Source organism: Physella acuta, unplaced genomic scaffold (genome assembly GCF_028476545.2).
Source record: "Physella acuta isolate Inbredline_101_S28 unplaced genomic scaffold, ASM2847654v3 ptg000274l, whole genome shotgun sequence".
NCBI lineage: Eukaryota > Metazoa > Mollusca > Gastropoda > Physidae > Physella > Physella acuta.
Genome location: NW_026731793.1, coordinates 94,689 through 116,812, shown reverse-complemented (window position 1 = coordinate 116,812; position 22,124 = coordinate 94,689). Strand labels below are relative to the sequence as shown.

General features: G+C 39.5%; 1 protein-coding gene across 1 annotated transcript in view; it reads right to left on the bottom strand.

The window, feature by feature from the left end:
- LOC131939316 (putative sodium-coupled neutral amino acid transporter 11) overlaps positions 1–22,124 on the bottom strand; it is a 57,674-nt gene that overhangs the window by 12,772 nt on the left and 22,778 nt on the right. Inside the window, exons 2-3 of the mRNA XM_059297540.1 lie at positions 21,021–21,162; positions 9,266–9,340 (exon numbers count right to left, since the gene is read on the bottom strand). Coding sequence (XP_059153523.1) covers positions 9,266–9,340; positions 21,021–21,162 — 217 coding nt within the window. The remainder of the gene's footprint in view (positions 1–9,265; positions 9,341–21,020; positions 21,163–22,124) is intronic.

The window sequence follows — 22,124 nt, the reverse complement described above, 5'->3', positions numbered from 1 at the left end:
TGTCCCCAGCTAACGAGCCTCATCTGCCCGAGGGTTCGGACTCGAGACTTTTCGGTTTAGCAACCATGAGCTTTACCGACTCGATCACGCCGACCCCTTTGTCCGTGAGTTCACCCAGCTCTGATGGGTACCTAACTCACGTTAGGTGGGTACATTGCTGACCACACTTCTCTTCATATGTCGAAGTCTCTGAAGCAGATGAACTCTACTTCATCTGAACCCTGTATCTTGGGCACGAACGGGAAAAATGATAATGATGATGAATGTTTAGAAGACAGCAATAACTGAACTTTTATGAGTGTAGTTTCTTTTATTTACCGTTGGAGTACTAATGCGATCGGAAGTGCTTAAAAATACTCGTGTAGATATAGAAAAAAAAATGTTGCATGATGATGGTATTATCTTTAAGCCACGAGTTAATAAATAATATAATCGTGGGGCGTTGCATTTTCAATATAAAAAGTTATTTTCAGAAAAAAAAAACATTTAAAAATAAAATACATTTCTAAATGTAGATCTGGAGCAACAGTTTTTAAAATAATGCAGTAGATTCTATGGGGAAAAACAATTAACATGTATTAGAACATAAAATAATATTTTCGTGAAATTTCAGAAACACAAGGGTACAAATAAAACAAGCGATCGAACAATCGATCATCGATCATGCAAACTCATGGCAATCTCCAGCTGGAGTTAACGAGGAACACACAGAAATCAATCGCCCTCAAATGTATTGATCACTACCTCGCTGGTGTAGTAGAAGTACAATTATCTTAGGGGCATCTAAAAAACAGGTTCCCAACGGGCTGTATGTCTCGGCCAAGTTAGTGGGGTCACTTAATTAGTAGCCGTCTACTGAAAATCATCCAACCTAGTCACCCGTTGAAGGTTATTGTTAAGGCCCTATGCTCCACAATAAGCAGAGAGGATTAAGTAAATAAGTCACCCGTTACCTTAACTTGAGAAGATATGCAATAGCCAGTAAGGATATGTAGACAGAGACCGACGAACTAGGCAGGGGCGTAGCTAGTGGTGATAGGGTGGGACTCCCTTCCCTCCATAGGTGTTGTTAGAGGGGGTGCCAAACGACGTGGGAAAAAAAATGAAAAACTCATTCTTAGCTGCATTACGGAACTGAACACAGTCGAAGTTAAGAAAATAAACTACTTTTTGGCTTTACGAACTTATTTGTTTTTACTGTTATCGACATCAACGGTGTGATACCAAAATGAAACCTGTATATCATGTAACCTTTCCAAATTGGGAGGGGGCACATTTTCGTAAACGTAAACTATCATATAAACATAGGGAAGGGGGTGGGTGGGACGGCAAAACTGATAGTCGCTACGCCTCTGGAACCAGGAAGAATGGCTGCGCTGGCGGGGGGGGGGAGAGAAACAATGACGTCAGTCTTGGTTCAAGCAGTTGTTCTGTGAACAAAATGTACTGTTAGAAACCGTGATTTACTGGCTTCATCTAAAGTAAGGACAACCCAACTTGGCTTCGGCTTCGCTTCCAAAAGCGAGTTCGGAAACTATTATTCATTGTGCTGTTCCGGAATGGGGTAGCCCGTATTGGTCTCAGTTCTGGAACACGAGATGAATTAATTGGAACCCGTGATTAACTGGCCAGTTTTGGAACCGCACAGTTAGTGTTTGGTCTAGTTTGGGTGTGAATATGTATTGCCCACAATCAGTACGGCATTATACTTGCAAATGCCTAATACACGCATTTGTATTTAGAACTCCGCGCCTGCATAATTGAACCAGTGTTTTAAAAAAAAGTTACTGATAATACCATAGCGAAACAGATCAACTGAATACATAAACACACACATGCATACAGTCACACAGATACTCACATAGACGCACAATCTCACAGATATACACGCACACACAAACACACAGACACAAACACACAGATACATATACACCCACACACTCATACACACAGTTTCTTGACCACACACACGCGAACAGAAAAATACGATCTGACACATATGAAATTTACAGATGGCGTTTTCCTTCAAATTAGATTTTCATTTTCTCAATTTCCCTTATTTTTCTTTTTTGTCATTTTAACTTCGAGCTAACGGCTTTTTAATCATAGATGAGATATGACTTTTTTTTAAATGAAAAAAAAAATGCCTCATTATTTATTGAAGAAAGAACGATTTTTATTTTGTTTCAACAAAACAACTTGATTTATCGTTTTCTCGCGCAGACTTACGAAAAATGATGTCGTTTCTATGGTAACGAGATGCTAATATGAAACCTATGCAGTTTGAGTTGATAGGAAATGAGTTGGGCGAGGGGGGAGGCGAGTTCGACCGACCAATAGTAAATAGATCTAACTTGTCGGGGTTTTTTTAATAAATAAAAAAGTCTCGAGAAACTGTTAATAAATGAAAAATAAAATGACTAAACGAAAATGGATTATTTTAGAATTTTTTTTGTTTTATTTTGTTAACAAGTAGCCTATGTAATAGTTCAAAATGATTTCAGGATCCACGACGTTAAAGAATTAAAAAAAACCAAAAAAAAACCAAACATAATTCCTTAATTTGGTCCTAGTAATGCCAGAACGTTGTTTCAGGAATTAGTTCACCATAGTCTGTACAAATCTCTAGGCCTATTGGTGGTGATTTGTTTTTTAATTTCCCAATTACTGAAATAACTTTAATAAGCAATCATGTTTCTTCTCAACCATTTTCATAATTATCACATCATTTTTCATCCATTTATCGAATAATTTCAGATACAGAAAAAAAATCATTTTTATCAAAAGTACATAATTTTTTACAGACATTTTAGTTGCTAGATCTAAATGTTCGGAAGAAAAGAACGAAACGAGAAAAAATTATATTCCAAATATAGAACGTATGTGCCAGATCAATATCGGCTTTAAAAAATCCGAACGAAAAATCTGTTTTAGCTGTAAATTCAACAAAAAGTGTCAAACTTGAGAGACAGTGCTACATTCGAAGCATTTTAAATTCATTTTCAAATTATCCAGCAGTTTTTATCCAAAATAAATTAACAAACATAAGCCATTTATTCTATGGAAAAAGCCAACGCAAAAAATTAGATTGGCATTATTTTATGGCACTGCCTTTACGTGACGCTAAAATTAAATTATTATTATTATCGGAAACCTGTTGTGGAACTATTTTAAAACAATGTTTATTTGTTTGATGGAGATTTGATATAAGATAAAAAATAAAGGAATTTTTAAATTGGAAACTTTAGTTCATACGAAGGTTGAGTGTCGGGGGATGGGGGGGGGGGGGGGGGGAGAGGGGGTTGAGCTCTACAAAATAATAAAAACTTCATGTAAACTTATTAATGACATTAAGCTATTATACTAGTAGCATATTATGCTAAAGGTAACCCCAGTCACAAATACCAAAGTTGACAAAGAAAGCTACCCTCATATTACCATCGCACACAAATCTACCCCTTTCCCCAATACCAAGAAAAGCTATTTTCCAAAGCGGCAAATCGCACAAATATATGTCGAGGAAAAGTGCAAGCTATATTTAGCAAAATGAGAAAATCGTCTTTCTCCCTTTTCCCTTCATTGCCAAAAAAAAAATCAAAACAGAGAAAATAGCGACCACAGACGATGAATCTAAAGAAAATGTCGATTTCAGGTTAACAAGCACTATTATATCAGTGCGGCGGCCTAGAGAGTGTTGAAGTTTCATTAACCGTATTTTATTAAAATAAACATTAATTTATAGTCAGAGAAGTTTTTTTTAAAGCGTTGCATTTCTTTAAACACATATTTAAAAACGTTTGAAAATATGCCGTGCAACACCCAACAAGAAAAAAAATACTGCTCTAGAACTAAAACTAACAATTTTACTCTGTCCCTAACCAATTCCAAGTCACACATACACCTATCCCAGAGGCGTAGCGGGGTGGGGGGCGGGGGGACGGACATATGTCCCCGGGCGCCGATTTTTGGGGGGCGCTAAAAAATGGGTTGGAAAAAAACAAATTGAAAGTTTGAAGGTGGGGTGCAAATCGAAAGTTTGAGGGGGGGTGGGGGGGGGGAGGTGGGTGCAAATCAAAAGTTCGAGGGGGGTGCAAATCGAAAGTTTGTCCCCGGGCGCCGGGAAGGGTCGCTACGCCTCTGACCTATCCTCCTGCTTAGTCTGTGTATTTAGTTTTTTTTCACCTATTCATTATTCAGCGTAAGACAATAGGACCCAGGAGGCCTAACACCCCCTCCCCAACCAATACTACATACATGTTAAAGAATACATTTCTTATGTATAGACTGGTTAGTCCTGTGTCACTTTCTGAACAGTGTCAGTGAAGGATAAAAGAATATTTGTAAAACCTCACCAGAAAACAGACCGAAAAATTAAAGTTAAAATAATCTCACCATCAGTTTACACCGAAAACTAGACGAACAACTATGAAAAATGCAATGTGTGTGTGTGCTATAGACAAGAGATGTGTAAGCAGTAAACACATTTACACGTGATGAAATAGAGGTTTTAGAATAGGGGTGGACTGGGTATGTCCAAGAGACCAGAGACATTTATAAAAGGGGACCTCATCTCCAGATTAAAATTTTCATTGTGCATTTTTTCTCTACCAAGGCCTGAATTTTAAGCTTTGGTGTGAAGTAGTGGTAATTTTTTTAAATACAGACAATTTATAAAAACAAACACTAATAGGACTAATACGTCATATAGGACTAATACACGACCGTTCCATGGGACCCATATCTCTCTGGGGGCCCACCGGGATAACACCCTGGGGGCCCACCAGGATATTTTCCTGTGGGCCCACCGAGATATCTCAATGGGGGCCCACCGAGATAGCTCCATGGGGGCCCACCGAGATATCTCAATGGGGGCCCACCGAGATATCTCAATGGGGGCCCACCGAGATATCTCAATGGGGGCCCACCGAGGTAGCTCCATGGGGGGGCCCACCGAGATAACTCCATGGGGGCCCACCGAGATAACTCCATGGGGGCCCACCAAGGTAACTCCATGGGGGCCCACCGAGATAACTGCATGGGGGCCCACCGAGATAACTCCATGGGGGCCCACCGAGATAACTCCATGGGGGCCCACCGAGGTAGCTCCATGGGGGCCCACCCAGATATCTTCCTGGGGGGCCCACCGACATATCTTCATCCCTACAAACACGTAGAGGACAAAGTTTTTTGTTTTGTTTTTAAAATATGCATGCCAATCTATCACACCCAGAACAAATGCCGCACTCTGTCCTGTGTAAACGCTGCCGTCATTAATTAAGTTGTCAACTGGAAAATCTTGGAATTGGCTGCGATTTTTCCATTTTCGTGATGGATGCGTCACGGAAATACCTCTTCGTATATTACTCAATGTCGTACATATTTTTTTGTATTATGTATTGTGTTTTTTTTAATAATTCAAAACAAAAATTCAAACCCGTGATATTAGATTTCTAAAAAAAACAATAAGCTTAGCCCAAGTATGATAACAGCATTTCCGATAGCAACAATTACGAATACAGAAAGTAAGATATCAAATATATGATAACCAGGACCGGTGCTACCTATAAGGCGAACTAGGCGGTCGCCTAGGGCGCCATGCCTAGGCGGCGGCAAAAAGGTTTAATTATCGCTATTATAAAAAAGTACCTAATAATTAATAATTTTGATTATCTTATATAAACTATAGATGGTAATATACAAAGGAGTAGCGATCTATTTCGGCGCCCAGGATGAACTATCAATTTTCGCCCCCACCACAAAAATAGGTCTATATAGGCCTATATTTATTCGCGATGTTGAAAACGCAACCCCACCTCCATAATTTAGTATGGTCGGGGCGATTTTTACTAGTCACTTTGCCTTTTTATTTTGGTGTCAGATAATTGATGTAGAAAACGATTAAATATTTAAATTTCGAACATTCCAAACGGTTATCTAATTTTAAAGTTGATCGCTCCAGCGCATGACGGGACGTTTCAAAACACGTGCAATTTTGGTTTTTAATAGGGCTTGTAAGTTTAGTTTTCTCTGACTTTGAATTAGAAATATGTTCTGGTGTATAGTGTTTTGTAATGACGGGATGTTAAAATAATGTGCTTGTTTGGTAAGTTTTGATGAATCATTTAGATTTGGGAGTAATGACGGAAGGCTGTTGCTGATATGGTTTCGTAGACATAAAGTATCGAAGTGTTAAAGTGTCGTATTTTTTTTATTTGAACACACTACAAAGAAAGGTAGGCGTTCTCTAGCTGAAAAATCTTTAGTTTTTTAGGAATCTACCACTCTTAAAGTATAAATATATTATATAGGCTAGAATTTGTAACTAACCGAAAACTTTGTTTTTTTTTCAAATTATAAATTTTTAAAAATATTTAATCGATAATCATAGCAATGTCTTAAACAGTTAACCGTATTTGCATTTCTTGAAAGGCGTCCCTTTATTTAAGGGATCCAAAATTTGTGATTACTACTTTTTCTACTGTGTGCATTAAATGAATGTCATCAGCATTGACTAGAAGTATGTTATAATTATAATAAAGCTAGCTTGTTTAGACTTTCAAACGAAACATACAGTTAAACAGTCAATTAGTAAAATATATTATTTTGACACGGCTACATAACTAATATAAAAGATGTGTTATAATTATTACATGATGAAATTTAGATCGTTTTATTGTGTTTTTCAAGAATGTCTTAGTAACATTTGGTTAATTTAGCTACTCTTGTGAAAGTTATTTCCCTTGAATAAAATTTTGGTATTTGAATTTCTAAATGGGAGATAGTTCGTTGCTTAACTTTACATTCATTTCAAATTCCTGCACCTTAGATCGACCGCTTACTTATAAATACAACTTTAAGTTATTATTTGCTATTGTAAAAATTATATAGAGCAGAAGTTCTAAACAAAATAATTTGGTAGGTTTTTTTAGCATTATCAAGTTGAAAAACAAATACATTAGCAGCCGTTGTAGATTGCAATACTTAATGTTAGTAGACATACAGTATATAGGCTACGTCTTAGTCGCAAATTAATAATCTAATGAATGCTGTGTCTTTTTCATATTTTACACCCTCTCCTAAAGGATTTATATATAACAATTGTAGGCTGGAATCTATAACATTTATAACCTATTATTTTTCAAAAACAAAAAAATCGTTACATAATCACACAATATAGACATTTTACAATCATAAACAAGACAGTCAAGTTTAAAACAGGTAAGTTCCGTTCTGGAACTCACATTGGGAGGTCTGCAGAGAGCCCAGCACTAAAAGAACTATGCTTTTTTCCAGTATTCTTTTTCCAGACTTTTTTTCCCGGGAGAGCGGAGAATTTTCTAAGGGAGGGGGGGGGGGGGGGCATTGTGGTAAAGTACAAAGTAGAGTCGTAAACTTAGAAAAATTTCAATAGACTGTATAAGCAAGTAAAATTTGACTTTCATGTCTACTTATTACGTGTATGCAATTGATAATAAACTAACATGTCACTTTTAATTGAATGTTTTCTTATACATATGCTTCAGTAATTAATTTGTGTGAAAGGGGGCGTTTTAAAAAGTGTTGCCTAGGGCGCTAAATAACCTGGCGCCGGCACTGATAATAACATCCAATATTATAACTCCCAGTATAACCCTGTCAAGCGCTAATGATTAAACCTTATAATTAAGCCCGAGCCTTGCATTGATTAACTAACCACGTTATAAACCAGCTACTAATGTAACATTATTTTTCTCGGTGTCAGAAACATTAACAGAGTATCGATTACCGATGTAAAAAAAAATTTGATTCCTTGCAATTAACGATAGTCCACCTTACCTCTCACCCGACAAACGACAAAAATTATTAGCTCCAATAACATATTTGTACCATATCTATTCATAAACGCTGACACAGCACTCCTTTGTTTTAGCAACGGAAGTCTGTACCAAATACATAAACAAAGCACAGCCTTTTCAGCGGGGAGTTTTTATATTTTTCACAGTAGCGTAGCGAGGGGGGGGGACATACGTCCCCGGGCGCCAACCTTAGGGGGCGCCAAAATGGGTTGGAAAAATAAATTGAAAGGTTGAGGGGGGTGCAAATCGAAAGTTTGAGGGGGGGGCGGGTGCAAATCGAAATCTCGAGGGTAGGGGGTGCAAATCGAAATCTCGAGGGTAGGGGGTGCAAATCGAATAGTTTGTCCCCGGGTCGCTACGCCTCTGATTTTTCAAAAGGGAAGCAACACATTTCCTCTACTTCCCCACCCTACCTGCATTGATTGCCCTTAGAACCCCCTAACCAAAACAGTGTTCAAAGCCTCACGCAAACGGGTTGCCCACGCAACAAAGCACCCTTAACCCGGTGGGTGTTTAGTGTAAAAATAGCTTGCGTGATGGTAATTAGCATACATAAGGAGACAGCTTAACGCTGTTGATGCACTTACTCGCTTTAAAAGGATATGAATATTCATAAAACCGCACGGAAGTCCAATACAGAGGGGATACGCGTTTTGAAACGATGCTTCGAGATTAGGGCTAGGGTGAGGATGTTTTTATTAAAGAAAGTAAAATGCTGAATACACAAAATATGATTGCGTTGGCGAGGACATGTTTTAATAATAATACAGTGGGCGATATAATTAGGCCTAGAGAAAGGAAAGACTAATTAGTTTTAAAAGGGGATATTTTGTTTTTTAGCAATATTTTGCTGAGGAAGTTTGGGTTCTGTGTGATTAGAAAATGTCGTGATAATATTCTGAGTGGGTTGAAAGAATGGGGTAATAATCTAGGAGGTTAGATAATGGGATAATGAACTTGGAGGTTGAATTATGGGGTGGTGACCTTTGTGGTTGAATTATGGGGTGGTGACGTTGGTGGTTGAATTATGGGGTGGTGACCTTGGTGGTTGAATTATGGGGTGGTGTTCTAGGTGGTTGAATTATGAATGGTGACCTTGGTTGTTGAATTATGGGGTGGTGACAATCGTGGTTGAATTATGGGGTGGTGACAATCGTGGTTGAATTATGGGGTGGTGATCTTTGTGGTTGAATTATAGGTTAGTTACCTTGGTTGTTAAATTTTGTGTTGGTGACCTTGGTTGTTGAATTATGGATGGTGACCTTGGTTGTTGAATTATGGATGGTGACCTTGGTTGTTGAATTATGGATGGTGACCTTGGTTTTTGAATTATGGATGGTGAGCTTGGTTGTTAAAAATGGGGAGATGATCATGTTGCTTAAGTGTTGGATATGTCGAATGATTGATTTAAAAAAACAACGAAGACTTACCTGTAACAAAAGCAACTAAAATAATCAGGATCAACCCTAGTCCAAATCCTGCTTGACGTAATGCAAACGGCATGCCTGTTGAGAGAGAAAAATATTGCGTTCAGAACACTCATACAGAGAATCTACATACTCCTGCAAACTACACACACATACAAACTACACATTGATACATTGAACTTTACACTCATACAAATTACCCTCCCATACAGTAAACTACACACTCATAAATTAAACTAACTATACAGTATGTAAAATGCACACCAAGTTAAGTATATTACACACTCATTCCTCATTCAGTAAACTATCACTAGACATTTCAAATAAAACTGCACACTCATAAGCTACACACTCAATCAGTTAACTACACACCCTCTCAATATACATAAAGACTACATTTATGTCAGTAACGTGTGTTTTATGTTTTCATTCTGTTCCCAAATATTAAGAAACATTGCTTGTAAAATATCATGGTTTATGTGTGCCAAAATAATATAACATAATATTTGGTTTCGAAAATGTGTCAATACCCTTCCACAACACAACCGAACCTGACTGTTTGGTAATTTTCATTTGATTTTATTTCATTGTATTAGTTAAGGACTCAAAATTGTCTTCATTTTAGATAGATATGTAATAGGGCTGGTAAGTAGGTCACCAACCAGTTTTATGGCTCATGCAGGTTTTATTGAGCCGTAGAACTGGTTGGTGACCTACTTACCAGCCCTATTTTAGGCAAAAAAGTATTTTAAGTTGTATCATCTGATTGTTAATCTATTGTAAATGTATTTTAACTTTTATTTCAAATTCAACGAAGTCGCAGTAATCAAAAGAAGGCTAATAAAATATGTCTTTATGTAAGTAATAAATCAGACTCCGTAACAATAGTTCTCTCATTCATTCATTTATTTATTTAGCTCTTAGCCTCACTAGACGATTAGATTTGATGTGCCTTTGTGAGAGTAATAGTTCTCTATTAGTATACAGACCGGCAGTTAATATTAATGAATTATGAATACATTGTAGCATTAAATAATGCCATTTATTTAAAAACAAAACAAGACTAATAAATAGTTTTCTACCAGTATCACAAGATAAAAGTCTCATAAACAATGCACAGGCAATATTTAACATACAGCCGTTTATTAAACAAGACTTCGGAATGTCGACCCATCTCGTTGTTCTATCTATCAACATTGTATTTTTCCCCTCTCCCTGAATAAGTTATGGTGAGACGCCATGCTTTTAAAAGCTCTGGCCTTGACCTCCCCCTTCCTCGTATGACAGACGACCCCCCCCAACCCCACCCTTTCCCTCAGAACCAGGAAATATGGCACCACTCCAAAAAGCCTCACGATGTGAATTCCAATCCTTACGTAGTGGGGTCCTCGACAGCTTAGAGTATTGATTGTGAGAATGGAAGAGTGGGGAGTGATTGAAGGGGAGGGGAGGGGGGGGGGGGGGAAGAGGTGGCTGAAAATAACGCAGGGGGAGGATAACTCGCGTGAAGATAGCAGCAGAGGACCATTGTGGCGGGTTATCTGAAGTACAATATCTTGTACGGAGACTCAGCCACAAGCGATGGGGGGTACCTTCAGACGATTCCTCTGGTTGCCATCTGTTTCTGCTAGGATAAGACAGAGGGATGTGCGGCCCGACTCGTTCTTGTAGGAGGCTTTACAAATTCTATTGAAATCAATCAATAGCAGAAGTGGGATGGATAGCACAGTTTAGTAAACAAAATCTCTCGAATCTGAATATATTGACTACAAATCAGCGCAGTTAAAGAATAAAACTGAAACAAATCACACTATTTATAACAAAAAAAAACATAAATAAATATAATAGCTGCAGTGCGGTTAATTCAATTAGTAATAAAACAGATAGTGTTAGTTACCTCACAAGTTAAAGACAGTTACAAATACTATGGACGTTTCGACCCAAGGTCTTCGTCAACACAACACAGAAATTAGTTTCTCATTCAAATTGCCAAATTATGTTAAAACAGTACTTTGCTATTGTTTTAAAGCACCTGTACAGTAATGAAGTGACGCTATTTATATGTGTTCAGCAGGGCGCTGGCGGGGATATAGTACACCTCGTTGACAATTTAAGTAGAGTGTTGTTGTTTTTTTAATGAAGTCGTAAGATAAGTTTAACATACAAATCAGTTCAGAACCCTACGCTAAAAGATGGGACACCCAAAATAATAATATAGACAGACTCTTCCAAAATACAAAAATATAAAAATTTTAACATCTCAAGAAAAACACCCCTCCACCCAATCCATAAAAAAAGATGCATATGATAACAGGAATTGTTATAATACACTTTTTCTTTTGAAAGATGGGAAACTAACATCTTATAGTAGAAATCATGAAAATAAAATCTCATGATAGACCCCTCCATAAAAAGATCATGAAAATCAAATCTCATGATAGACCCCTCAACTAAAAGATCATGAAACTGATAATAAAATCTCATGATCGCCTCTCAGCTGGAAGATCATGAAAATAAAATCTCATGATAGACCCCTCCACGAAAGATCATGAAAATAAAATCTCATGATAGACCCCAAAATGAAAGATAATGAAAATAAAATCTCATGATAGCCCACTTGAAGAAAAGATCATGAAAATAAAATCTCATGATAGACCCCTACACAAAAATATCATGAAAATAAAATCTCATGACATCCCCTCCACTGAAAGATCATGAAAATAAAATCTCATGATAGCCCCTCCACGAAAAGATCATGAAAATAAAATCTCATGATATACCCCTCCACGAAAAGATCATGAAAATCAAAACTCATGATATACTCTCCACTAAAAGATCATGAAACTGAAAGAGCCTCCCCCCTTCCCAAAAAAATCTCATGAAAGTTAAGACCAGGAAATCTCATGTTAAATCCCTCCCCTTAAAGATCAGGTAACTAAGATATAATGTTAGAGCCCTCCACTAAAAGATCATAAACTGAAATCTCATGTTAGAGCACTCCACTAAAAGATCATAAAACTGAAATCTCATGTTAGAGCCCTACACTAAAAGATCATAAAACTGAAATCTCATGTTAGAGCCCTTCACTAAAAGATCATAAAAGCGAAAATGTCATGTTAGAGCCCTCCACTAAAAGATCATAAAACTGAAATCTCATGTTAGATCCCTCCCCTTAAAGATCAGGTGATTAAGATATAATGTTAAGACAACTCCACTTAAAGATCATAGAACTGAAATCTCATGTTAGAGCCCTCCACTAAAAGATCATAAAACTGAAATCTCATGTTAGATCCCTCCCCTTAAAGATCAGGTGATTAAGATATAATGTTAAGACAACTCCACTTAAAGATCATAGAACTGAAATCTCATGTTAGAGCCCTCCACTAAAAGATCATAAAACTGAAATCTCATGTTAGATCCCTCCCCTTAAAGATCAGGTGATTAAGATATAATGTTAAGACAACTCCACTTAAAGATCATAGAACTGAAATCTCATGTTAGAGCCCTCCACTAAAAGATCATAAAACTGAAATCTCATGTTAGATCCCTCCCCTTAAAGATCAGGTGATTAAGATATAATGTTAAGACAACTCCACTTAAAGATCATAGAACTGAAATCTCATGTTAGAGCCCTCCACTAAAAGATCATAAAACTGAAATCTCATGTTAGATCCCTCCCCTTAAAGATCAGGTGATTAAGATATAATGTTAAGACAACTCCACTTAAAGATCATAGAACTGAAATCTCATGTTAGAGCCCTCCACTAAAAGATCAGGAAACTGAAATCTCAAGAAAGATGAGATGGTGAAATCTCCACCTCACATCAAACGGTAATTACGGTAAAAGGGTAATTATTTCTCCTGCAGTCGACTCTCCAGGGGACGTAATCTGTTGTTCCTTCCGTCCCACCTCCCCATTTCCTCCAATTTACGGAACCATTTTTCTTCTCCGGTCAGTACCTTGGATTAACTTTCACATTTCACAGTTTCAATGGCTTAAACGATGTCGCGGCTTTTTTATTTATCTTTGTTTGGAAACCATTTTTTTTTTAAAGAGACAGTCTTATAGAAGACGTGTATCTCTACTGAAAACTGGGAAAAAGGTTACATAATTGTTTTATTCTTGGTTTAACTTTTCTAATAATGTATTTGACATGGCCTTTCCATTGACAGATTAGCGTAGCTAGTCAGCCTAACCCCAAAATTGCCTGCTTAATCCTCGTCACAAATCTCCGCCATTCCACTCTGTCTTGGGCGAGCCACTTTAGTTCATGCCAGGTCTTGCCAGTAGCCTGCATTTCTTCTTCCATCTCTCTCCTCCATGTTCCCAGTGGTCTTCCTCTCTTTCGCTTTCCAGGCGGAGTCCACTTCAGCGCCATGTTGGGGAGTCTTCTTTTGCTCATGCGTAGGACATGGCCCAGCCATCTCCATCTCCTCGTACGAACTTCTGAAACAATGTCGTTTAATCCTGTCCTTTCCTTATTATTAGTTGATTTTAAAGATTCTACTTTAGGTTCGTCATCAAAAATAAAATAATTTGAAGACAATAGAGGTGGCATCCAATCATTCATAAAAAGATCCAGCTCAAAGTATGTAAGAAATTATGTCACATCTTTGAATGGTTCTTACGATTTTGAATACAAAAGCCATTTAGTTATATTTTTATACCAAAATTGATCTCTTCAACGATACATACGAACGTATAAGTTGATATTAGAAAATCAATATATTAATTTAATAGCTGTTTACTATTGTTGTACTTTTTAGGTACACGTCAATCAACAAAAGAATGTGTAGTTGTTTCCCTTATAAAATGTAGAATAAGTTAAGTCCCTTACATTTATCACAGCGAAACAATAGAATTTTAACATATCATTCTCTTTAATCCGTTAGCTAAGACCAGTGGCATAGCTAGGATTTTCGGGCCCCTATGCAAAAAATTTCAGTGGGCCCCTTCGTCAGCAGTGTTTCTTCCAGACTTTTTTCTTTGGGGGGGGGGCTCTTGAAATATTCAGGGAGGGGGGTAAGGCGGACACTGTTAAAAGTATATATTTTCTATATAAATTCTGTACATTTTATACATCCTAGTTGTTTATTTATGCTATATTATTGTGTAGGCCTACGACCCCGTAGTTTTGTAAAAATGTTACAGGCTTACAGTTAATTTGTTTTTGTTTCGAAACAATGTCGTTTAAACCTGTCAGGATCTAAATATATAAACATGTCTAAACATGGAGTTGTAAAGTAAAGTTTCCCTTTCAAACCTGAAGGTCTATGGGGCAAGTGAAGTAGAGTTCACTTGTTTCTGTGACCTTGGCATATAAAGAGATAGTGTGGCCAGCACTATGCCCAGCCGCCTTTACTCTCCCTAACGTGAGTTAGGTACCCATCAGAGTTGGGTGGACTCAGAGACGGTCTACTGACTTGAACCCGGATTCGAACTCGAGACTTACGGGTTAGCAGTCCAGCTCTCTACCGATAGACCACTCCGTCCCATAACATAGATATCGGCTACACAACGACAACATGCCCATGCATGATTTAATCTTTCACTTGGTTTAATTTCCTAGACATTGTTTAAAAAAATTCGACAAAGCATAAATCTCGTTCATCACTATTCCATTATCTTTCATTGTCATATTTCATTACTTACAAGTTTTAAATTATTGAAAATGTCACACATTACCCTTCTCAATCACTAAACCCCCAGCCTCATCCAGAGTTTCCTTTAGGCAAGTTGTCAAAAGTTCGTCTATTGCACCCACCCCACCCTACCCCGAACGAAATTTAATTTATATAGAAATTATATACTTTTACAAGCGTGACGTCTTCCCGTCCCACCCCTCATGGAAAATTTAGTCAGCCCCACCACTTCCGAAATTGTATTGTCACGGCCTCCCCCCCCCCCCCCCCGAGAAAAAAAAAGTCCCAAAGAAACACTGGCCTCGTCCCTCCTCTTCGCCTTAACATCAATCTCCCAAGTCCCATCCTCCTGTCTCATACGTCAATGATATATTAAGACCCGGGAATTCCCGATCACAGCTGACAATTTTTTTTTGTTCACATCCTTCCAACTTACATCGCATGAATATTTATAACGTGGATTTGAACGCTACCTCTCTGCACACGAGCCGTCAGACTATAACAATATTAACAATCGCGTCACTCATATATTGTAACATATCGTCTATATGTCCAACAACACGTCTGTATGTCCAACAACAGATGCTGCTTTATAAAATCAGATTAAATCACCCTCATTCTTTTTCAACCTACCACCCACCAGCGGATATGGGTTGTGCACGTTTTAGACTAGTGTTCGATAATACCACTATATTGGAATCTTCTTAAAATAGGGGTGGTAGGTTACTATCAGCTAAAATAACCTGCTTATGTCAACGTTAACACTATCATTAAGCCAAACCTTATCACTTGTCTAATCATAACTCTAATCCTTAATCTGAACGTACTGCTAATCCTGAAAAAAAAAACACGGACACGTTTAATTAACGTTACCAATTGTTCGAACAGTTGATTGTCTTACAATAACTATGGGAATACTCTCTAATATAGATTCTACCTTCAAATACACTTTCAAGTGCTATAATAAAACACCAGCCCACGTCTAAAGCAATGGTAGATTTCTAGATACCAGTTTTATAGTTTTCTAGAAGAAAATATTAGACCCATCTCATTTAATTAGGTAAAACATACCTGATCAAAACTTAAATATGTATATACGAGCCGACTCGCGGCGTATCATACGCCGCTATTTAGTTGTTTTATTTTCTACTTTTCAGTAATTCATAATTTGTGAATTCGACAGTACCAATGCTGCCACTGAAAATATTTGCTTTAAAACACTATCAGTAGGTCGTTAAGGACGATACTACTCCGACCGTCCTTTCCCCCAACCCCTACCCTACACCCCCCCCCAACCCCTACCCTACACCCCCCCCCCCAACCCCTACCCTACACCCCCCCCCAACCCCTACCCTACACCCCCCCCCCCCCCCGTGAAAGCAGCCTCCTCTTAGTTACCTCCCCTAAGTTTAAAATCGTTTCAAACAAAATTATCTGCCCCTAATAGCCGTCACTAAACCCGGCTCCACGAATGTAAATATTTAGCGTGAACCACAGCTCAACAGACCATGTAGGGGTGGGGGCGGTAGGGAGCGCGCTTACAGCTTGTTTTCTAGCGTCTCCCAGAGAATTATATATATAGATTGTAGGCGAGTTCCTGGAAAATTTGAAAAATTTCAGATAAGCTACTTAAACATTGCTGCCTTGTAGTTTGTTTTTAGTTGGACAAAGGCTATGGAAGCAAACCCAAAAAGAAAAGCAGGCTGAAATTGGAGTCAATGGCCTCAATGACACATGACTAATTGACACGTAATACTTAATTGTGTTGGAGGGGGATTCCTTCCAACACTAAAATTAAGAATGCATAAGAAGAAATTTAAACTACTCAACAAAAATATCCGATTCCAGTACATTTTACAATCGTTTAGATTTTTTTTCTGATTTTTATTTTATTTTGGTGACATCTACTCCCCCAAATGGTGTCACCCGGTTCGTCTACTCCCTCTCCCTCCTTGTAACGCCAACGCTTTACAGACGTAAACAAATTCTGTTCATATTTCAATCATGTATTTAAAAAAAAGACTTTTCTTTCATCAAAATAACGAAGTAAAAACATATTTGTGTGTTGGACACAAAAACAACAACAGCGTTATCGCGTGCGACTAGCTACAGCTGCCCACTAAAGAAGGCCTACACCAGGGACGCACCCACGCTAAGAGTTTTATTTTATTTTTTTAAATAAACCCTTTTCTATTGAGGCGAGCGCCGTGAAAATGAGTTGGATTACTGTGGACTCCAGGTCACGTGATGTTTATTCGGAGCCCAAACGGCATCCGGTTTAATGGTGTACCGAAAGGGACGGATCGATACCGGGGATCTATTTCCAATCACGGATCGAAGCAGAGTCAATCGGATGGTGTTGTTTTTTTTTTCTCTTAAACGCTGATCGGAGTTGAGATTTGTTTTTATCTGCGTGAGTTCTGACTGGGTTGAAGTAGCACGTGAATGACGTCATGAAATGTAAGCCGTCGCCATCCCCCACTTTTCTGCTGATGAGGACATCAGGAGGAGAAGGTGGGGGTGGGATAGGGCACATCCAAGACGAACCACCAACAGAGGCGTAGCGACCCTTCCCGGCGCCCGGGGACAAACTTTCGATTTGCACCCCCCCCCCCAAACTTTCGATTTGCACCCCCCCCCCCCTCGAACTTTTCATTTGCACTTTCAATTTGGCGCCCCCCCCTAAGGTCGGCGCCCGGGGACATGTCCCCCCCCCCGCCCCCCCCCCCCCCGCCCCCCGTCCCCCCCCTCGCTACGCCTCTGACCCCAACCAGGAAGCCTAGAACTAGGCAGGCCCTAAAGTGGCGCCTACTTAGAAAGGGTAAAAAGAGGTAGACCAAGAAACGCGTTTTAAGGATGACACTATACACAGAAATTAAAAATTCGCAGAGGACTCAGCACACTTTTGTCGGCGGCCCTTACCCCAGATAGGGGTGAAGGACAGTGACGATGATGATGTTCTAACCTTAACTAAAACTTTCCCCGAATCTTCTAGTATTATTTGTCGGCGTGGTCGAGTCGGTAAAGCTCATTGTTGCTAAACCAAAAAGTCTCAAGTTTGAACCCTCAAGCAGATGAGACTCGTTAACTGGGGACAGCCACTCTTCTAGGAGAGACAACTGCAAAATCAAAAAACTGCTGCCTTGTAGTTTGTTCTTGGTTGGACAAAGGCTAGGAAGCATATCCAAAAAGTAAAGCAGGCTGAAATCGAAGTAGCGCATAACCAGTTGACACGTATAATTAATTGTGTTGGAGGGCATCCCTTCCAACAATAAAATTAAGAACGAAGAAGAAAAGATTTTTCATTAAAGAAAGTTAATAAAATAAAAATAAAAATTACTCTCCGTCTCTATATGTCAATAAACTTGTTTTTTAATCATTTTTTTCAACTTAAGAGACACATTCCTTTCCCCATATCTCACACCATCAAATCAATCTAAACACCCTCCTCCATATTTTACGAGTGAGTTGATTGGCTGACGACCCATTAACACGAGCAGACGACTTGGGTAAATAATAATCAATACTTAGTCACGATCATTGGTAATTTGTTAGAACATAGTCATTTCGAGGCGAGTCGGCGTGGTCGGGTCGGTAAACCTCATGGTTGCTAAAGTCCAGAGTTCAAACCTTCGGCAGAGAGGCTCGATAGCTAGGAACAGCAACTCTCTAGGAGAGACAACCTCAAAATCAAACAACTTCTGACTTGTAGTTTGTGCTTGGTTGGACAAAGGCTACAGAAGCACATAGAGAGAAAAGCAGGCTGATATTGGAGTTAACGGCCTATATGTCGCATAGCATGTTGACACGTATTACTATCATGTATTGGAGGAAAATCGAAGCATTACAACAAAGAACGATGAAGAAGAAGAAGTAATCTCCAAATGGCTGATGTGACCACTAATATCGCGATGTCCACTTGGTCTAATTTGTTTACCTGGCCAATCACCAACTGGTGCGTCATTAACCCGGGGGTCACAGGAACATTGAGGGAGCCGTTAAAGCTTCTGGTCCTTCCGTCACGCGCTACCCCCCCCCCCCCCCACACACACACACAGGACTGACGTGTCAGCTAATTATCATTAATCAGCGTGAGTACACCCTAGACCTGCCCGCGGTCTGACACCTACCATTCCTGATGATGTGATACACAGACTCAAGCGAAATGTTTTGTCATACCATTGTAAATAGCGTGTTATTAACATAAGAAATTAAATGATAAAACAATTCGGTAAATCTGATATCACTCCAGATTTCTGGGACATGGGGCGCCGTACTAGCCCAGAAGATGAGGACGTGGGGCGCCGTACTAGCCCAGAAGGTGAGGACGTGGGGCGCCGTACTAGCCCAGAAGATGAGGACATGGGGCGCCGTACTAGCCCAGAAGGTGAGGACATGGGGCGCCGTACTAGCCCAGAAGGTGAGGACGTGGGGCGCCGTACTAGCCCAGAAGATGAGGACATGGGGCGCCGTACTAGCCCAGAAGGTGAGGACGTGGGGCGCCGTACTAGCCCAGAAGATGAGGACATGGGGCGCCGTACTAGCCCAGAAGATGAGGACATGGGGCGCCGTACTAGCCCAGAAGGTGAGGACATGGGGCGCCGTACTAGCCCAGAAGGTGAGGACATGGGGCGCCGTACTAGCCCAGAAGGTGAGGACATGGGGCGCCGTACTAGCCCAGAAGGTGAGGACATGGGGCGCCGTACTAGCCCAGAAGGTGAGGACGTGGGACGCCGTACTAGCCCAGAAGGTGAGGACGTGGGGCGCCGTACTAGCCCAGAAGGTGAGGACATGGGGCGCCGTACTAGCCCAGAAGGTGAGGACGTGGGGCGCCGTACTAGCCCAGAAGGTGAGGACATGGGGCGCCGTACTAGCCCAGAAGGTGAGGAGGTGGGGCGATGCACTAACAAAGATTTTGAGGACAAAAGGCGACATACTAGTCCAGATTTCTATGACGTAGGGCGCCGAACTGTCCCAGATTTCTAGGACTTGGGGCTCGGTGTAAAACCCGGAATCTCAAACCAAATAATGTGACCTCACTTACTGTGTTCAAAAATTCCAAGCAAACAACCCATTATTTTAATACTAAAAAAATAGAACAGTATCATTGTATTTTAATTCCAAGATCGAGTTCGCAACTTTTGATGTCTAAAATTAACAAAGCATTAACCCTAAGCAGAGTGTTTATTTTTTTTTTTAAACTTCCTATTAACCCATTTAGTACATGTTAATGTAACTGTATATTCCACTTGTTCTTACGTTCATTGTCCTATCGGCTATTCAGTCCTTCTCCCTGACTAAAAACTTATTTAGCTTAATTTTAATGTAACGGTATGTTCAACTTTTCCCTACATTGTCCTATGTGCGTATGTACTATTTACTCCTACACCCCCCCCCCCCCCCCCCCCCACCCCCACCAAGGCAGCTCTCTAAAGATTTTTCATTCAGTTTCACAACATTAGCCCGGAGAAATCAATAATGGGACGCAGGCCTCGTGTCGTGCCGGCAGTATCCGGCCTCACGTCCTGCCGGCACTATCCGGCCTCTGACGGTCCCACATAGTAGCTGTGATTTGACCGCGTCTATATCACGGTGCTAATGCACCACGTTGTGATTATGCAACGTTGTATATATGCTTGATCAGCGAACAACGATAAAGCAATGTCGCGAGCAAACTAAACGATTCACCAATGAAATGGTCGCCATGTTGTACTCTAATCCCCATAACCTATTTTGTATTCTCCCCCCCCCCTTCCATACCCCTCGGTTTAAATACAATTAGAATTGTGACATACAGTTTCTTGCTGATTATAAAAGACATTTTTAAAAAATCTTATTATAATTATAATTTAATATATTTTAAACCAATTACGGCTTACGAAATGTGTCAGTACGTAGACAAAAATAGCACGCAAATATTCCTAAAATAACAGCTTTTAAAGCGAAGGTTTTAATTTGTAAAATAACTAATGAACACTAATTGTTATACGCCTATTGTTTAAAATATCAATGTTACACAGGCAAAGATATCCCAAGGCTTTAAAGTTTTTATATTTGGTTACCCAACACAGCAAGCTTAAAGCTAAACCTGGGCTAAATTCCAGTATTTACTCACCGATAATGCCAGAACCGATGATGGAGTTGATGAAGTTGAACGACGTCATGGGGATCGAACTCCGGGGCTTCCCGTCGTCCTTCTCCTCCATCAGCCCCCGGGTGTCGCTAACACTGGACGTGTCAGAGAAGTCTGACATGGTCTGAAACACGGCAGAGATCAATAATAAAAATAAACAAAAATATCTCCAAAATTTTGTCAACTCTAGCGTAGTAGAAGTAGCCTCCTGCGTTAGAATTGTAGAACATCCGGGTAGTCGCTTCACCTCGGGGTCATTTCCGGTTTGTCGAGGATAAAAAAAAATATTCCGAAAATTGTGCCGGGATGCTGGTTTTGATTTGAGGTGGGCGGGGGTTGTTTAGGTCGTGATTGATCTATCGATGAGCTTAACATTAAGGCTCTAAACGAGATCTCTTTTTTTTCTAAATATAAAAGATATTTATATTCTATTTTTTTAACAATCGCTTTTAACGAAGAGGTTAGCATATGCATAAAACAAACTCGTAGCAACATATGGGCTTTATATATTTTTATTTTTATTTACAGTAGAGGATGTAGTTTTAGAATTAATTAGAGGAAAATTGTTATGGTCGTGTATGTTGGGACGGTTGTCTATCAAGTAACCAGCTGTGATCGCTACTATGTGAAATATGTAATCAGCATATAAGTGTTATCTTTATTACCGAGCGCTAAGCGAGCTATTTTAGTTAGTGTGCGGGTAATTACGACTTTATAATTACAGACGCGTCTAAAATTCGAGGACAACTGACAATTCACCATCAGCGAAATTGTGAGCAGGAATTAGATACAAAAGAAAAGTTTGTTGTGCTTGATATTATAAGAATAGTTGCAGTGTTCGTGTGTGAAATATGTGTACGGTACTGAAGAGCTCTTTGATAGGAATGTGTGCACGTGTTGAGTGGGCGTTGTCCACAGCTGTCATTAAAGAATGCGTTTGATGGTTTAGTCTGTGCGTGCGGGTGTATGTGAGCTTAATTAGGGATTTGTTATCTTCAGAGAGGCCGTAGAGGGTAAGGATTAAGTACGGATAACAGTCTGCTGTAAGTCTAACGTAGGATTAACAAAATTCAGCGGGGTAGAAAA